The 15,627-nt window shown below is 47.8% G+C and overlaps 1 protein-coding gene across 1 annotated transcript; it reads right to left on the bottom strand.

Moving 5' to 3' along the window:
* Positions 1-1,900: 1,900 nt before the first annotated feature.
* Positions 1,901-12,655, bottom strand: SNUPN (snurportin 1). The gene is made up of 9 exons (XM_015820757.1): positions 12,589-12,655; positions 11,068-11,242; positions 9,871-10,066; positions 7,182-7,286; positions 6,490-6,586; positions 6,240-6,337; positions 5,190-5,267; positions 3,784-3,864; positions 1,901-2,976 (listed from the first exon to the last, which is right to left on the bottom strand). The coding sequence occupies exons 2-9, from the start codon at positions 11,223-11,225 to the stop codon at positions 2,656-2,658; spliced, it is 1,134 nt and encodes a 377-aa protein (XP_015676243.1). The 5' UTR covers positions 11,226-11,242; positions 12,589-12,655; the 3' UTR covers positions 1,901-2,655.
* Between the last annotated feature and the right edge of the window lie 2,972 nt (positions 12,656-15,627).

Genomic DNA, 15,627 nt, shown 5'->3' on the forward strand with positions numbered 1-15,627 from the left:
ACCACCCTGGGCTATTCAGAGAATTGGAGACAGGCTGTAGCTGTATTTATAGTTAGAAAGCTTGCACCTCGCTGCTTTTTAGCCCTCGGTTGGCTTCCTGGCACTTCTTTTGCTCAAACCCAGGACTTTTGTGAGCCACCGGCTTCGAGACTTCCCATCGGTGTGCACATTTTTTCCCCCTTTTCATTTCTTTGCTGAATAACCGGCGGGTTTAGGCTTGCTGGCATTCTGGTATTTAAAAAAATTAAATAAGGAAAGTGTACTGAGAGTTAGTCTCGATTTCTCTCATTTGAAAAAGGGAAGCTTCTAGTCCTTGTGGTAGGAAAAGTAGCAAGGGTGCCTACTGGAACACAGGTGGCCAACTGTTTAGTTTTCCTTGGTTTGAAAAAGGGAAGCGTCTAGTCCTTGTGGCAGGAAAAGTAGCAAAGGGTGCCTACTGGAACACAGGTGGTCAACTGTTTAGTTTTCCTTGATTTGAAAAAGGGAAGCTTCTAGTCCTTGTGGCAGGAAAAGTAGCAAAGGGTGCTTAGGATCCAAAGGAGCTGAGTGCAAGTCTTGATTTTTAAGTCCTCTCAAAATGTTTCCTTTGCAAGAGACCCACAAAGGACATCACTGCCATAGCAAGTCGTGATCCACTGCTGAGTGTTGAGCAGGAACGAGGCAAGGACGTGAAATTACAGAGCAGGAGATATTTGCAGATTTTGCCCCCAAAGGCTACGCTAGGGAGTTGGCTTGGGATGAAAATGGCCAGGATCCAAGTAGGGAGTCCCTTTCTGTGCTAAGATGATGCTCTGGTTTTTTTCCAGAATGGAGAGCATTTCCTGTCTGGAGGCTGAGAGGAAAGCCAATTTCCCAGGCTCAAAACACTGTTAGCTTTTTCTCTCAAGAGACCCTGAATTCTCAGCGGTCCAAAGCCCTCGGTAGTAACACGAGAAACTCAAGAAGTTTTAAAGAAATCGATGCATGAATTTTCAGCTCCCCAAAGAGCCTTCTTAACAAAAAATTCAAGATGTCCCACAGTGTGAAGTCCAGCTGTAACCTGACTTAGGCTAGGGTTGTCCAACCTTGGCCACTTTAAGACTTGTGGACTTCAACTCCCAGAATTCCCCAGCCAGCCATGAGTTGAAGTCCATAAGTCTTAAAGTGGTCAAAGTTGTACTCTTCTTGTTTAGGCCAAGCATGTTGTCATGAACTCACTGAGGTTTATAAGCCACGATTTAGGGCTTAGGTGGTGTTCACATGGCAATTGCAACCCAGTCCATCAAGCATGGTTACACCAGGCCTTATTGCCAGATGCAAACCTCATTTCTGCAAAAAATCAAAAAGCCAAAAACAAAAACAAACTATAAATCAACAGAATTTTCCTGGGCTTTCCAAACCCTAGCAAGAAAAAAAGAGGAACAACTTGGCAAGGCTGAAGTTAGGGGAAAATCAAAAAAGTTGAGGAAGAGAGGATCAAGAACTATTTGAAATCAAGAATCAGAAAATATTCACAATCGGGAATCAGAAAATATTTGAAATCAGGAATCAGAAAATATTCACAATCAGGAATCAGAAAATATTCAAAATTGGGAGAATCAGGAACTACTTGAACTCAGGGATCAGAAAACATTTGAAATTGAGAGAATTGGAAAATATTTGAAATCAAGAAAGATAAGACATATTCTTGAAATCAAGAATCAAAAAATTGAAACTGAGAATCAGAAAATACTTGAAACCAGGAATCATATATTTGAAGCAAAGAGTCCCCTTGGACTAGTAGTTCAGGCATTGGATTAACAGTGAATTTTAATGACTTTGAATCAGCCATTCCCTTAGGCCACGAAGCCAGCTAAGTGGAGGGTGATTAGAAGGGTGAGTCGGGTAGAGAAAGAGGATTAATTATTTTCCGGAGTTTTTTCAGAAGCTCTTTATTTGGTGAATCTCAAGAGTGCAACACCAACATTCCCAACACCAGAAATGTGGCAGAATTAGAGGGAAGCCAAAAGGCTTCAGCATGTGAATTGTGTCTTTTATCTATTCTGGGTTGTCTTTCCCTTTATGTGAGGAGTGCATAACGTGTAGCTCCTAACGTCAAATCTGTGCAGCGACGACCCCAAGATACGGTCAAAAAAGTCAAGATGGCGGCCACAGGGTGCGAGCGAAGCTCCGCCCACTAAAAAAAAATCACCACCCTGTGGCCATCTTGACATTTTCGACCATACCGCCATACTGAAATTGACTCTACCGCCACTGACTCTGGGGCGGACTGGAAATTAACTTCACTGCAGTCCCAAGTGGCACAATACGTGGGGTTTTTTTTGGGTTGTTTGAAACTTCACACCTCTCTTTCAAATTTGGAATCTGGAACTGGGGAAACCCGTTGGGCCTTGAGGAATGTGGGAAAGCAGCGCCCTGCAATCCAAGGCCTGAGTGTGTGTGTGAGATTGATCTGGGAGAATTTGAGCCCAGGTTTATAGCGGCTCGTATTCCAATTTATTCAGAAACTCAATTGTGGGCATGGATGGATGGCAGCATCTCTAAAACAGGACAAAGAGGCCGAAACCCTAGGAACGAAACTATCCCGTTACATGCCAATCGTTGGAGATGGTGGGGTTCCAATCTGGGTTTATGGAGGATATTCTCGACCGATCCTGGCCATTTTCTGGCCTCTAATCAGTTATCCATCTGGCACTCGCTCTCCTCCAAGACGGGCGCCGATGGCTCCACTCGAGGAGTGGACAAGTGCTCCAGTTCGTAACGCCCGTCTTGCGAGGCGGGATCGTCAGCAGCTCCTGGCTGCTGGTTTTTATTCCTCTTGTGCTCGATGATTTGCTGCAGCTGCTGCCCCGCGTAGCCCGGCTTGGAGGTGAGCGGGCAGCTGGGCACCGCAATGCCCAAGATGTCGGAGACCATGTAAGGGCGCAGCCAGCCCACCAACGGCGTACTGCCGGGATTGTAGTGAGCCTGTTTGTGATAGAAAAGGAGCCCGTCTACCTGCAGGAGAAACAGGAAGGAAAAAACTAGGTCCGGTTCAGCAGGGGGCACGAGTGCCCATGGAAACAGAGGGCAAAAAAGTCAAGATGGCGGCTGCGGCAGTGCGACTGAAGCTCCTCCCTTCCTTATTAAGTATTTTGATTATAATACAGGTAGTTCTGACTTAGGTGCATTCAGAGCAAGAACACAATTGAAAAAAAAGGGATTTAGGATCGATCCTCGCAGTTTCCCTACAGACGTGCAATCAAAATTCGGGCATTTGGCAACCTGTATTTAGGACGGTTGCAGTGTCCCAGGGTCATGTGACCGCTATTCCCCTCCGAAGGGGGTGCCCAGCTTTCTCCACCAGGGGAGCTGTGTTTCCACTGAAAGCCCAGCAGGGGGAGCTCCATGCTTTGAGAATCCCATCTTGGGTCAGAGTGGCTTTGCTTAAGGAGAATACATGTTGGAAGGGACCTTGGAGGTCTTCTAGCCCAACCCCCTGCTGGAGCAGGAGACCCTCTACTATTCTGGGCAAATGGCTGTCTAGTCTCTTCTTAAAAACCTCCAGTGTTGGAGCATCCACAACTTCTGGAGGCAAGTACTGCACACCCAGATAGCGAGTGAGGGGATAGTTTGTGTGGGGTCTGTATGTGTGTGATGGGGGTGCCGGTATCCGGAAGGTGCTACCTTGGGGAGCTCATCGTTGGGGAACCCAGTAGAAGGACCCCTCCTTTGCAGACCCAGTCTGGAATGAAAGCAATTTATGAAAGACATTAACTGAGATGCACCCATGTTAACCAGCATGTCTGAAAAGGCAAAACTCACCTCGAAGGGGAATGTCATGGCCAGAACCTCACACAGGCTGGCTGCATTGCAGGAATAGCTCTTGAGGCCCACAAACCTATACTGGAAAAGAGGTCAAAGAAGTCAGCCTATATGTATAAATAAACCTGCTGCTTTAGTTGATGGATGAGTAGGAAATTGAGCCTCCAGGTTTAGAAGCAGTATACCTCCAAACAACGCAGCAAATATGGGGTAGGCCAGTGTTTCTCAACCAACGCCACTTGGAAGACGTGGGGACTTCAACTCCCAGAATTCCCCTGCCAGCGCTATATAAACCAAGCCAAGCCAAAATTTTAAAAAAATGGGGCTCTCCTTCAGTCAGCATAACAAAATAAAAGCAAAACGGAATAAAATTAGGAGTACAGCTTTGTAAAAGTCTCCCCCTTATTTATGGACAATTATTAGATGGTGCCAGTTTCCTTGTCCTGATATAGGAGAACAGAACAGGCCACCAGGAAGAAACGTTTTGGAAAATAAGTTGGTTAATTTCTATTTCTTTTTCTTCAAACCCACAGGGAGGTCTCTTCCCATCACAGCCTGCTTGTTCAATAAAAAACAAGGACGACTTTAATTATCCAAAAAGTGACATTTTTCTCCTGGGAGAAAACATCCAGCTTTGGAAGAGGGCCGAGTAAAATAAATTTCCGCTGAAATTGACTCACTATGGATTGGGAATTGACTTCATTGCATTCCATGTGGCCGGATCAATACAATACAGCCAGTCCTCGACTTACGACAGGAGGGGTCTTCAAACTTGGCCACTTTAAGACTTGTGGACTTCAACTCCCAGAATTCCTCAGCCAGGCTGAGGAATTCTGGGAGTTGAAGTCCACAAGTCTTAAAGTGGCCAAGTTTGAAGACCCCTGACTTACGACAACAATTGAGCCTAACATTTCTGTTGCTAAGCCAGAGGGTCGTTAAATGGGTTTTGCCCCATTTTACGACCTTTCTTGCCCCAGCTGTTAAATGAATCACTGCCATTGTTAAGTTACGTTAAACGGTTGTTAAGTGAATCTGGCTTCCTCGTCTTGTTTTTCGGAGGGTCGCAAAAGGGGATCACGTGACCCTGGGACACTGAAACCGTCGTAAGTACATGCCAGTTGCCGAGCATCTGAATTTTGATCACGTGACCACGGGGATGTTGCCACAGTCATAAGTGTGAAAAACAGTCCTAAATCATTTTTCCCCCCCAAAGGTGTTGTAACTTTGAATGGTCACTAAATGAACTGTGGTAAGTCGAGGACTAATTGTATAAATGCTCCACTGCATAATGCCTAATTTCTGTGCACGTGATCCTAAACTGACAAGCTTCTAATGGCGCTTGAGGGTCCCCTTGCAGTCCAACCAGCCTGCCCATTTTGGTCAAAATAAGAATAAAAATGACTCACTGGGTTAAGTCGGCTTTTCTCCGACAAGACCATCTCTTCCTCCATTTTGGAATGCAGCCAGTAGAATCTGAAATCTGTCTGGAGAAGGGGGAAAAAGGGACCAAGAGGTGAGAAATGTTTCTCCCTGCATCCCCCCAGCTTATCCAGACACTCCAGTACAGTAGATTTCATCTTGAATTCTGGGGTTCACCCAAGCGACTGAATCGTAGGCGCAGCCAGCATCCTAAGTCACAAAATACAAGATTCAGCTGTCCATCTGCGTTTGAAAAGACAAAGGTCAGTTTTTTGAAGACAGAGAAGTCCACATCCTGGACAGAGAGGACTGCTGGTTTGAAAGGTCAAAATTGAACGGCCCTCCCTCAACAGAGGGGGAGGGATCCGACATCATCTATCTCCAGTCTACAACCACCGTCCTTTCAGCAGCTCCAAGAAGGCTCCATACCTAATTGCACTACTTCAGGTGACCCTGAGGACACAGGTAAAGCTCCAAATGGCCTCAATGACTCCCTAAAAGAAGGCAAATGACCAGCTGTCTGCAAGCAGTATAAATCCTTCCATTCCCCACCATCCAATCAGAGCTGAAGAAGCTTCTTGGATGAGAAGTGAAATGTCTTCAAAGAAAAACAAAAGTCCAGTTGCCTCTTGAAAAAGCAGCTTTGGGATGCAACACCGTCCTTTCAGCAGCTCCAAGAAGGCTCCACACCCATTTGCACTACTTCAGGTGACCCTGAGGACACAGGTAAACTCCAAATGGCCTCATTGACTCTCTAAAAGAAGGCAAATGTCTGCAAGGAGTATAAATCCTTCCATTCCCCACCATCCAGTCAGAGCTGAAGAAGCTTCTTGGATGAGAAGCAAAATGTCTTCAAAGAAAATCAAGGAGGTCCAGTTGCCTCCTGAAAAAAAAACCCCACCTTGGGACAATCATAACTCGGACGACTGAGAACCCTCACAGATATTTACCAAGTTAAACCTAACACTAACCAAGGTTAGGAGGCACCTCTGAGGCATCGCTAGCTGACCTGGTTGTGTAAGGTCAGCCATAGTTACCTGGCAATCATAGACAGGGTGTCCCCGCCAACACATCACGTCAAGGACGTAGTACGTCTGCTGGACCTCACTGTAGATGCAGTCCAGGATGGTGTATTCTGTAAGGGACACCAACCGAGATTAGCCTTTGTGTTCAGTTCTGACGGTGTTATAAATCAGGAGGTAAAACATTGTGCACAATTTCTGTTTTGATTTTGTCCCTGCCAAGAACAACAACAGCGGTCGTGAGGAGAAAAAGTCAGAAACTCACCTTTCCCTGTTGCCGAATTAAGCCGGTTCCCACCAGGCAAGAGAGAAGGGAAGCGATTGACACAAAACCCACTTTTGGTGTACACTGCTGTGGTGCCCTAAAGGGGGGCAAAGCAAGAGGGGAAAAAAAATGAGAACATGGTTTTCAGGGCAAAGGATCCATTTTATTTGGGGCTTGGCTCGGCGGAAGGGAGAAGGAGGAGAAGGAAGAGAAGAAGGAAGAAGAAGGAGGAGGAGGAGGGGGAGGGGGAGGAGGAGGAGGAGGAGGAGGAGGAGGAGAAGAAGAAGAAGAGGAGAAGAAGAAGAAAAAGAAGAAGAAGGAGCGGGAGGAGGAGGAGGAGAAGAAGAAGTAGAAGAGGGAGCGGGAGGAGGAGGAGGAGAAGAAGAAGGAGGAAGGAAGGAGGAGGAAGGAGGAGGAAGAAGAAGAAGAAGAAGAAGAAGAGGAGGAGGGAGTGGGAGGAGGAAGAGGAGGAAAAGGACTTCCTGCTTCATCATATAGAAGCACAAGGTGATGTATCCACCACTCTCACCTTCTTCCCCTAACAACCTGAAGAAGCAGGTTAAGGCTGGGAGGGACCAGCCCAAAGTCACCCACAACTCTCCATGGCCAAGACTGAACTCGAATCTGAGTTTCCCATTGGCCATCCAACCCTCAACCACAACGCCATGTTGGCTCTCCACCTGCTTTCTTACCCTGGAGGCCACCACAAGAGCTCTCTTCCCCGTAGGACACACCACAAAGAGCCACTCCTGATCCAGATCTGGGGGAACATCAATCAGCCACTCAGAAAGCATCAGCTGCAGAGAAGGGGAGAGGAAACAGATATATCAACCGTTCCGAGAAACCTAGAAAAGATCCAGAATGAGAAGGGGAACCATCTGACCCCCAATGAAAAAACACAATGCTGTAGGTCAGTTTTTGAGCGCCTGATGTAAATGTCCAAGATCTTCAGCTCTCCACTGATGTCTCCAAGAAGACCTTAAATCCCCCCTCCAGATGAACCAATGGCACATCCTAGCACAGATTCTCATTTCTCGTGACATCTATCTGGCTACAGGATTCAGTCAACCCAACTTCTGAGTCAACATCCTGAGCCAGTTTAGGATGACTCAGAAGTTGGATATCGAAGAGACTTCCAGCTAGGTAGATCTGCCTCAAACTCCTTGGACTGTCATCTTCAGGACCCATTAAGGGGAACCCCGCCTCCCCATCTGCTCCTCTCTTCTTCCAAAGATCAAACTAGCTTCCACCTCCATACCATTAGACCAGCTGCCAAAGCTTAATTTTCCAAGGGAACCTAATGTGAGTAAAACCCCATCCTGGCTTGTGCTAGGACAGTGTTTCTCAACCTCAGCAATTTTAAGATGTGTGGACTTCAACTCCCAGAATTCTCCAGCCAGCATGCTGGCTGAGGAATTCTGGGACTTGAAGTCCACACATCGTAAAGTTGTTGAGGTTGAGAAACACTGTGCTAGGAGGTTAAAAGCTCCTTGGTGACCACAGTTTTCTTTGTGATTATTAGATGCCTTTTTCTCATCTTGTTTTTCACCTTGAAGAATATAAAGCCTAGTGAGTCAATTATTAAGGAGTAAGAAGATGAAATGAATAAGCAGAAGAAAAAAAAATCAACCTTGGGCAGTCTCTGTAAAATAAATAAATAAATGCGAACAGCAGGTGCAACACAGAGGCCTTGGTTTTAATTAGAAGACTTGGTTGCCTGGGATAATAATTTTCAGAAGAGTGATAAGGATGGCCTTGCTGATCGAGGTAGCCATCAAAATAATTAACACTACAGTAGTGAAGGCAACAGGACCTGTGGAAATGGCCAAACTGACTTATTTGATCAGAGAAAAGCCAATATCTGCATTTATCAGTGACTGGAAAAGACTTCTTGTGTAAAATCTGCATTTATCAGTCACTTAAGGACTTGTGTAAAAAAAAGGGGGGGGAAATGAACGTGTGATTTATGGTTTGAGGACAAGACATGTCATCAAAAGACAGGTTTTAAAAAGGAGAGTGTCTTGATGTAACTTTAGAGAGAAAATATAATTGTACGTTTATCTGCTGTGAAGAAATTCAGAAGTCAGTTCTTTTTATATTTTTTTCTTTCTACTTTTCTTTCCTTTCCTTTTTTATACCTTTAACTTTTTCTTTTATTTCTCCCTTTCTTTCTCCTTCTACTTTAGTTTGTCTGACTTCTAAAACTTTGATTTAAAACATGTATATGTGTATAAAAAATTAACAATAGTCCCTCTCTAGGATTTTTTTCTGGAAGGGAAGGTCCTTTTGGGATAGGTGGAAAGTGGCTAAGGAGATTTCCTGTCCCTGTTTTCCTGGGGAATAATTTTGTTAAGAAGTTTGATTACCCATTTGATCAATAGAAATAAAACAAGAGGGAAAATTATCAAGAATTTTGGCTCTTTTGTTCTTCCATGAACTATTTTTTAAAAAAAGATTCTCGAACCCTGGTCCCGTAGCTATTCATTCCTTGGTGTTTTTTAGGATTTAGAGTATCTGAAAATCATTTTAAGTCTGTAGGCAGAAAGGAATTTGGAGTGAAAAAAAATAACCCCACAATTTTCATGAGTTGAATATAATTTATTTTCATGACTGTGCATTTATTTACACACACAAAACGTTTGAACACCAATGTTTCTCTTTCCCTGCGGGATCTTATCATTATTTTAAAGTCTGAAGAATAATTGTAACACAAATTTGCTGAAAGTATTCTGTAAGGCGTATAGAAAATAATGGATGGTTTTCCTTTTTTTTAAAAAAAAAAAAGTAACCGTTTTATTGTATCAAACCAAGGTTTAAAAAACTGGATGTGAAAATAAGATTACATCAAAAAAATTAAGACTTTCCATCTCTGCTCTAGTGTATAGTTTATTTTATGTATGCTTCCCTTTTCTTTGTTTTTGCTGTTTTGTTGCAGTGGGTTTTTTTTTAAAAAAAAAAAGATTCAACGGTGTGTTACTTTTAAAGGAAGAAAAAGAGCAGCCTGGAAAACTGTAACAACTAGAAACAAATTTGTTAATTTTTTTAAACTGTTTTAATTGGGCCACCCTGCCTGCGGTTTCATACCTCTATCAGCTTTATATTTTGAGACTGGGTTTGTTTTGATTTATTCAACCTTCAGCTACCGGATGATGCTGTAAAAACCCAACTTGCATTTCCTAAGTTTTCTAGTTTAGTTGAGTTTTTGGAGGCATTAATGAGTTTGATGAAAATCCATCAAGAGAAATATTGAAAGTATCTATCTATTGCAACCACCTGTTAACTTAGATCCCTATTCAAAGGGCTGAACCACTGACAAGTAAAATGACAATAATTTTAAAACAAGGAAAACTGACCCCCTTTTTCTGCTCGAAGCAGGCCTACCTGGTTGGCATAGCGTTTCGGTAGCTTCTTTACAAGGTCTAGCTCCATGTCTTCATGATCTCCATCAGCCTTGGCTCTCTCTCCCTCCTTGCCCTTGTCGTCCTCTACCTCCTCCTCTTCCTTCTCCTCCTCCGCTGTGTAGGACCAGTCATCCTCCGCCAGCCTTCTGGCATGGTTTATATAGTCCAGCCGCTTACTTGACAGAAGAAAAAAAAAAGTAAAATCAAGTTTAACCCTACAGGGGAAGAAAAACCTGAAAGGGACAGAAACAAGGCGAGCTCAACATCTAGAAGTTATCCACAAAGAGTCCCCTTGGGAAGAAAAACGGGATGCCTCGCTTAAGGATGCTTAAAGAACTGTCTGAAGTTATGATGGATCCCCAAAAAGAAGGGAAGAGAAGGAAGGAAGGGGAAAAGAGGGAGGGAAGGAAGAAAAATGAAGGGAGGATCGTGAGAAGGAAGAAAGGAAGGAAGGAGAAAAGGGGAATGGAAGGAAAACAGGAAGGGGGAGAGTGAGAAGGAAGGAAGGAAGGAAAGAAGGAAGGAAAGGAAGGGGAAAAGAGGGAGGGAAGGAAGAAAAATGGAGGGAGGATAATGAGAAGGAAGAAAGGAAAAAAGGAAGGAGAAAAGGGGAATGGAAGGAAAACAGGAAGGGGGAGAGTGAGAAGGAAGAAAGGAAGGAAAGAAGGAAGGAAAGGAAGGGAAAAGAGGGAGGGAAGGAAGAAAAATGGAGGGAGGATAGTGAGAAGGAAGGAAGGAAGGAAGGAAGGAGAAAAGGGGAAAACAGGAAGGGGGAGAGTGAGAAGGAAGGAAGGAAAGGGGAAAAGAGGGAGGGAAGGAAGAAAAATGGAGGATAGTGAGAAGGAAGAAAGGAAGGAAGTTCACGCGTCATGTTTTTATTTCTATCCTTATTTTCATTCTGTGCTGCCCTTTTTAAATTTTTGTTAAAACTGTTTTTAATTGGCTATTTGGATACCGTAAGCCACCCCGAGACTTTTTAGGAGCAGCCATAAGAAATATAATTAAAAAATAAATTTTTTTTTAAAAGAAATAAATAAAAAGTAGTAGAAAAGAAACGGAGTGCCCTCCGTTCCAAACCAGGGAGGAAAAGCCTGCAAAGCCACCCACCACCCACCTCCCGTGGTGGGTCTGGACAAGAGACCCACTGGGTTTAATGGCGGGGGGGGGGCTCTCTTACGTTTTCTGGAGCTCCAGCAGCCGCCGCCGTCTCTCGCCCTGCTCCAGGGAGCTGTACTTGGGCTTGTACTGGGCCAGGCGTGGGTGTGGAGCCGCGGGGCTGTTCAGGTCCTGCGAGACGACGAAGTTGCAGGCCAGAGCCTGGCTCAGCTCCTCCATTCTTCCTCTGGGGCAGCCTGGAGGGAGGAAGACGGGCGGAGGGTCACGTTTACTCTGGGCAGGTGGGCTGGGCGACTGGGCCAAACGGGGAGGGGTCCGTAGACCCATCGTCCCCTCCCCAAATAAGGCCATAGATCAGTGTTTCTCAACCTTGACAATTTTAAGGCATGTGGACTTCAACTCCCAGAATTCCACAGCCAGCAAAGCTGGCTGTGGAATTCTGGGAGTTGAAGTCCACATGCCTTAAAATTGTCAAGGTTGAGAAACACTGCCATAGATGCGTGCAGAAGAGCAGGGCTCTCCAGACTTGCCCACTTTGAAGACTTGCAGACTTCAACTCCCAGAATTCCCTAGCCAGCCATGCAAGAGGCTCCAAACTATGCTGGCTGGGGAATTCTGGGAGTTGAAGTCCGCAAGTCTTCAGGGCGGCCACGTCTGCAAGACAGGATAGTCCTCAAGCTCGCAACCGTTCGATCAGCGACTGCTCAAAGTTACAGCGACGCTGGGAAAAAGCTGTTCCTTGTACTTACAACCGTCGCGAGATCCCCGAATTCACATGATCCAAAGTTGGGTGCTTAGCAACCGGCATGTATTGACAATGTGAGCTGCCACCTTCCCAGCCAGCTTCCGACAAGCAAAGTCAATGGGCGGAAGCCGCATTCACTTAATGACCGGGTGATTCACGTAACAGCCATGGCAAAAAAGGTCATAAAATCAGGCGTGACTCATCTAACAGCCCCCTTGCTTAGCAGTGGAAATTCCGGTCAAAATGGCGGTTGTAAATTGAGGACTAGTCAGTTTTCTAGGGGGGGCAAAATGAGTGATGCATGCCCTGCACTTAAGCTCTCCCCCCCCCCGCATTAACTAAAGTTCTGCATGTTCTCCCACTTTTTTTGGGGGGGGGGGGTTGCAGGAACTTTGCACCAAGCCAGGTTTCCTCATCAGGGTTTGTGGTTCCCTTGCAACGCTAAGCCACCATGGCAAAAGGGCTCCAACTCTTGCACCAAGCCTGATGCCAAGCCACCCGCCATCCTGGTGGGATGCTTGATCTACTTCCCCAAGAGGGCTGGTGAAACAACACCCATCATACCCAGCCAGGATGAGAACTGTAGTCCAACCTTTCCTTGCAAGGTAGGAAGAACAGAGAGGATCCAAAGAGGAGGGAAGAGGAAACTGCCACCCCACTCCCATTTCAGAGATCGGCTTGATTGCACTCTGCACATGCCCAGGGGCTGCTGCTGCTTCTTTTTTTTTTTGAACATCAGCTTCATTCTCCCAGCTCGGGAACGACGATCAGAGAGGGGAAAAAGGCCTGCTGGCTGGTGAAAAGTCCCCGCTCGGAGGTCGCTGCCCCGCTACTTACCCAAGCCAGCCTCGCTCGCCGCCAGGCGGGATTCGAACCCGCGAACTCGCCTTCCAGCGCACGCCGCCAACGGAAGCGCGCCCCGCCCCGCCCCTTCCGCCATTGCGTCACTCGCAGGGACCTCGAGGGGCGGGGCCTCCGGAAGGCCTTCCGAAGGCCCGCCCCGCCTCTTCCTCTTCGCCTTCTCTCTCCTTCCAGCCACCCTCCCTCCTCTTGGAAGTTGCAAACGGCGCATGCGCGCTTCTTTAAATGGAACGTCCAGCTGGCTTCGCTGTGCAAGTCGCGTTTGGAGGCATGCGCGGACTAGGAGGCGGGGCTAAACTAGAGCTTCCGCCTCCCCTTCCCAGAAGCCCTTTCCTCTCCCTCTTGGTTCCTAGGGGGTGTGGAGCTCGTCCACCTCGAAATGTGGTTTGCAATTCAAGCTTTCCATGTTTTTAATCAGTGTTTGTGCAATTTGGCTGCTTTCAGAGGGGTGGACTTCCACTCCCAGAGTTCCCCAGCCCAATTTGTTTTGCTTTGCTGGCTTTCCTTTGCTTGCTGAGGAATTCTGGGAGTGGAAGTCCACCCCTCTGAAAGCAGCCAAGCTGCACAAACGCTGATGCAGATGCTTCGATCGCCTGCTTTACGCAGCTTGGTTGTTTTCTTGCAGACATTTCATGACCCAACTAGGGAGCATCATCAATGCTAATAGGAAATGGGGGAGGAGGGCCGTGGGGTCCTCTGAACTTGGTTGTTGGCTTGCAGACGTTTCGTGCCCCAACTAGGTAATATCCTCAGTGCTAGAAGGGAGAGGGGTTTGCAGAGTGAAGGAGAAGGGAGGAAGAGGATCCCTGGAGGTGCTTGGTGCTCTCTGAACTTGGTCGTTTGCTTGCAGACGTTGACGAGGTTCCTAGTTGGGGCATGAAACGTCTGCAAGCAAGCCACCCAGCTCAGAGAGCACCAAGCGCTCCACACCATTTCGAATACCCGCAATTCAGCAACAATCCTCGGCTTTGCAACAGGCTCGGCGGTTTTCCTATTGACACCGCCCCCCCTCCCCGCGCAATCAAACTAATCTGGCGAAGCTTTCTCCGCGCAGAAAGAAAAACCAGGGCTGGTCGCCTTCCCAGTCCTGGCCGCGCAGGCTGAAGGGGGGAGGGCGGCTGCCCGTGCCAGGACCGAGCCGGAGCGTCAAGGCGGCGCCCCCCCCCCCGGCTGCCAACAGAGGGCGGCCGCACTCTGGCCCGCCCGCCTGCTGGGTCCGCGGAACGCTTTGCGCCCGGCGCCTTTGGCAAAAGTTCGCAGCTGCAGCAGCTGCGCCCGTGCGTCACGGAACAGCCCGGCGGGTGAGCTGCGCCCAGGAGCGCGGAGGCAGCCGAGCCTTGTGGTCTCGCTGCCCTTCGGAGGGGGAAGGGGGGCACCCAACGAAGCCAGCTGCGCCCCGAGAGACCCGGCTGCTGCGGCGGCGGCCAGCAGGGCGCACGGAGGACCCCCTGCCACCCCCCCGGAGAGGCGGACGGGCGCTGCGCCCCAGCCAGGTGGCCAGAGCAGCGCAACCCCATCCTCTGCAGGAGAACCGTTTGGCTGCGCGCGAGGGGACCCGGGTCGCGTAGCTGCCTCGGCCGTCCGGCGCCAGGAGAGGAGGGAACTCTGCCAGCGCCCTGTCCCCGGGGGCTGTCGCTTGTCCCTCCCTGAAGCGCCTGCGGTGGAACCGGTTGGACTGCCTGCCCAGCCACCCGTCGGCCTCGCGCGCCTCTCCAAAAAGGGGGCTCCGCCGCCCCCCGCCAGTTTTTGTGTCCCTGACACTCCTGCAAACTTTCTTGTTCCCGGCTTCTCCAAGTCCTGGAGTGGATGGATATTCCTTCTTCCTCTCCCGGCCTTCCGCCAGCCTCCTCTTCCTCGCGCAATCGGCTTTCCCGGAGCTTTGCAGCGAACTCAAGCGCGTGCACGTAAATCCAGTTTCCCCGGCAGCGATCCGCGTTCTTCTTGATTTCTATTTTTATTGAAATCAACCCTGTTGGTGATCTGTTTTGAGCGCTGTCCTGGTTTCTGAGCCGCTGGAAGTCGACTAGGGAGAAAGAGAGAAAGAGAGCCAGAGCGGACAACAAAAGAGACCTCTTCTGGGCGCCCCCGAGGGATTTTACGCTTGACTGGTGGATCTCAATCGGTTTGCAGAGAGCCCTTCGGTGGGTGTGGGAGGACGACACCTTGGTGGGTGAACTCTCTGCTTGCTTTGGGCGGGCTTCTTCCCGGCCCCAAAGTTTTAGATCCTGCAAAGAGGTAAAATTTTCTATCTGGGGAGCTGTTTTTCTTTTTCTCTCATTTTTGTGGTGTGAACAACAACAACAAAAAAGGGTGGTTGGTGGAGAGACAGCAACAGATTCACGTGGACTTTGTTGTGTGTATGGACTGAGGCGTGACCTTCTCCATAGAGAAGTGATTTGTAGCTTTTCACATTTTTCCTCCACCCTTCGGGAGCCTGGTGGGTTTCCAATCGGATCCAACAGGGATTATTATTCAGCCTTGCAAAACATTTCTGGTCAACAACAGAGACTTTTCTTCCTGGTTTTCCCCTTCCAGAGAGACTGGGGTTGAAAGCCCGAGAAATCCTGAATTGCCCTGTATTTCTCTTTATTGTTAAAAAAAAAAAAGAGACCCCCACAGGTTTTCTTAACTGTGGACCAAACAGATTTAGAGCGCACAGATCAAACATCTTAGCTGTCTCTCTTCGGATCGAGATGCTTAATTCTGACCTATAATTTCAGGGTTTCAAAATAGAGCTGAGCTTTACGGATAACCCATGATGGGCTGCTTGATACGGCTACAATAATGAGCCTTTTCTGGACCTGGCCTGAGTGAGGTCTGCGACCCCGAGGAAGACGTTCTGTGCTTCACCCCCTTCTTAACCTCCCTCCGCCGATTGTGAAAAGCGACTGCCCTTCTTAAACCTCCTCCTGTAAAAACACCACCAGATGGTTTTGTTCTTCCAACAAAGTCCTGTTCTTCTCTTCGCCTTGAGCCGTTGCAGAGTCCCCTGCAGGCCTTGGTAGCTTCCTGGGG

This window comes from Protobothrops mucrosquamatus, unplaced genomic scaffold (genome assembly GCF_001527695.2).
Source record: "Protobothrops mucrosquamatus isolate PMUCROS unplaced genomic scaffold, P.Mucros_1.0 scaffold1178, whole genome shotgun sequence".
Taxonomy (NCBI): Eukaryota; Metazoa; Chordata; class Lepidosauria; order Squamata; family Viperidae; genus Protobothrops; species Protobothrops mucrosquamatus.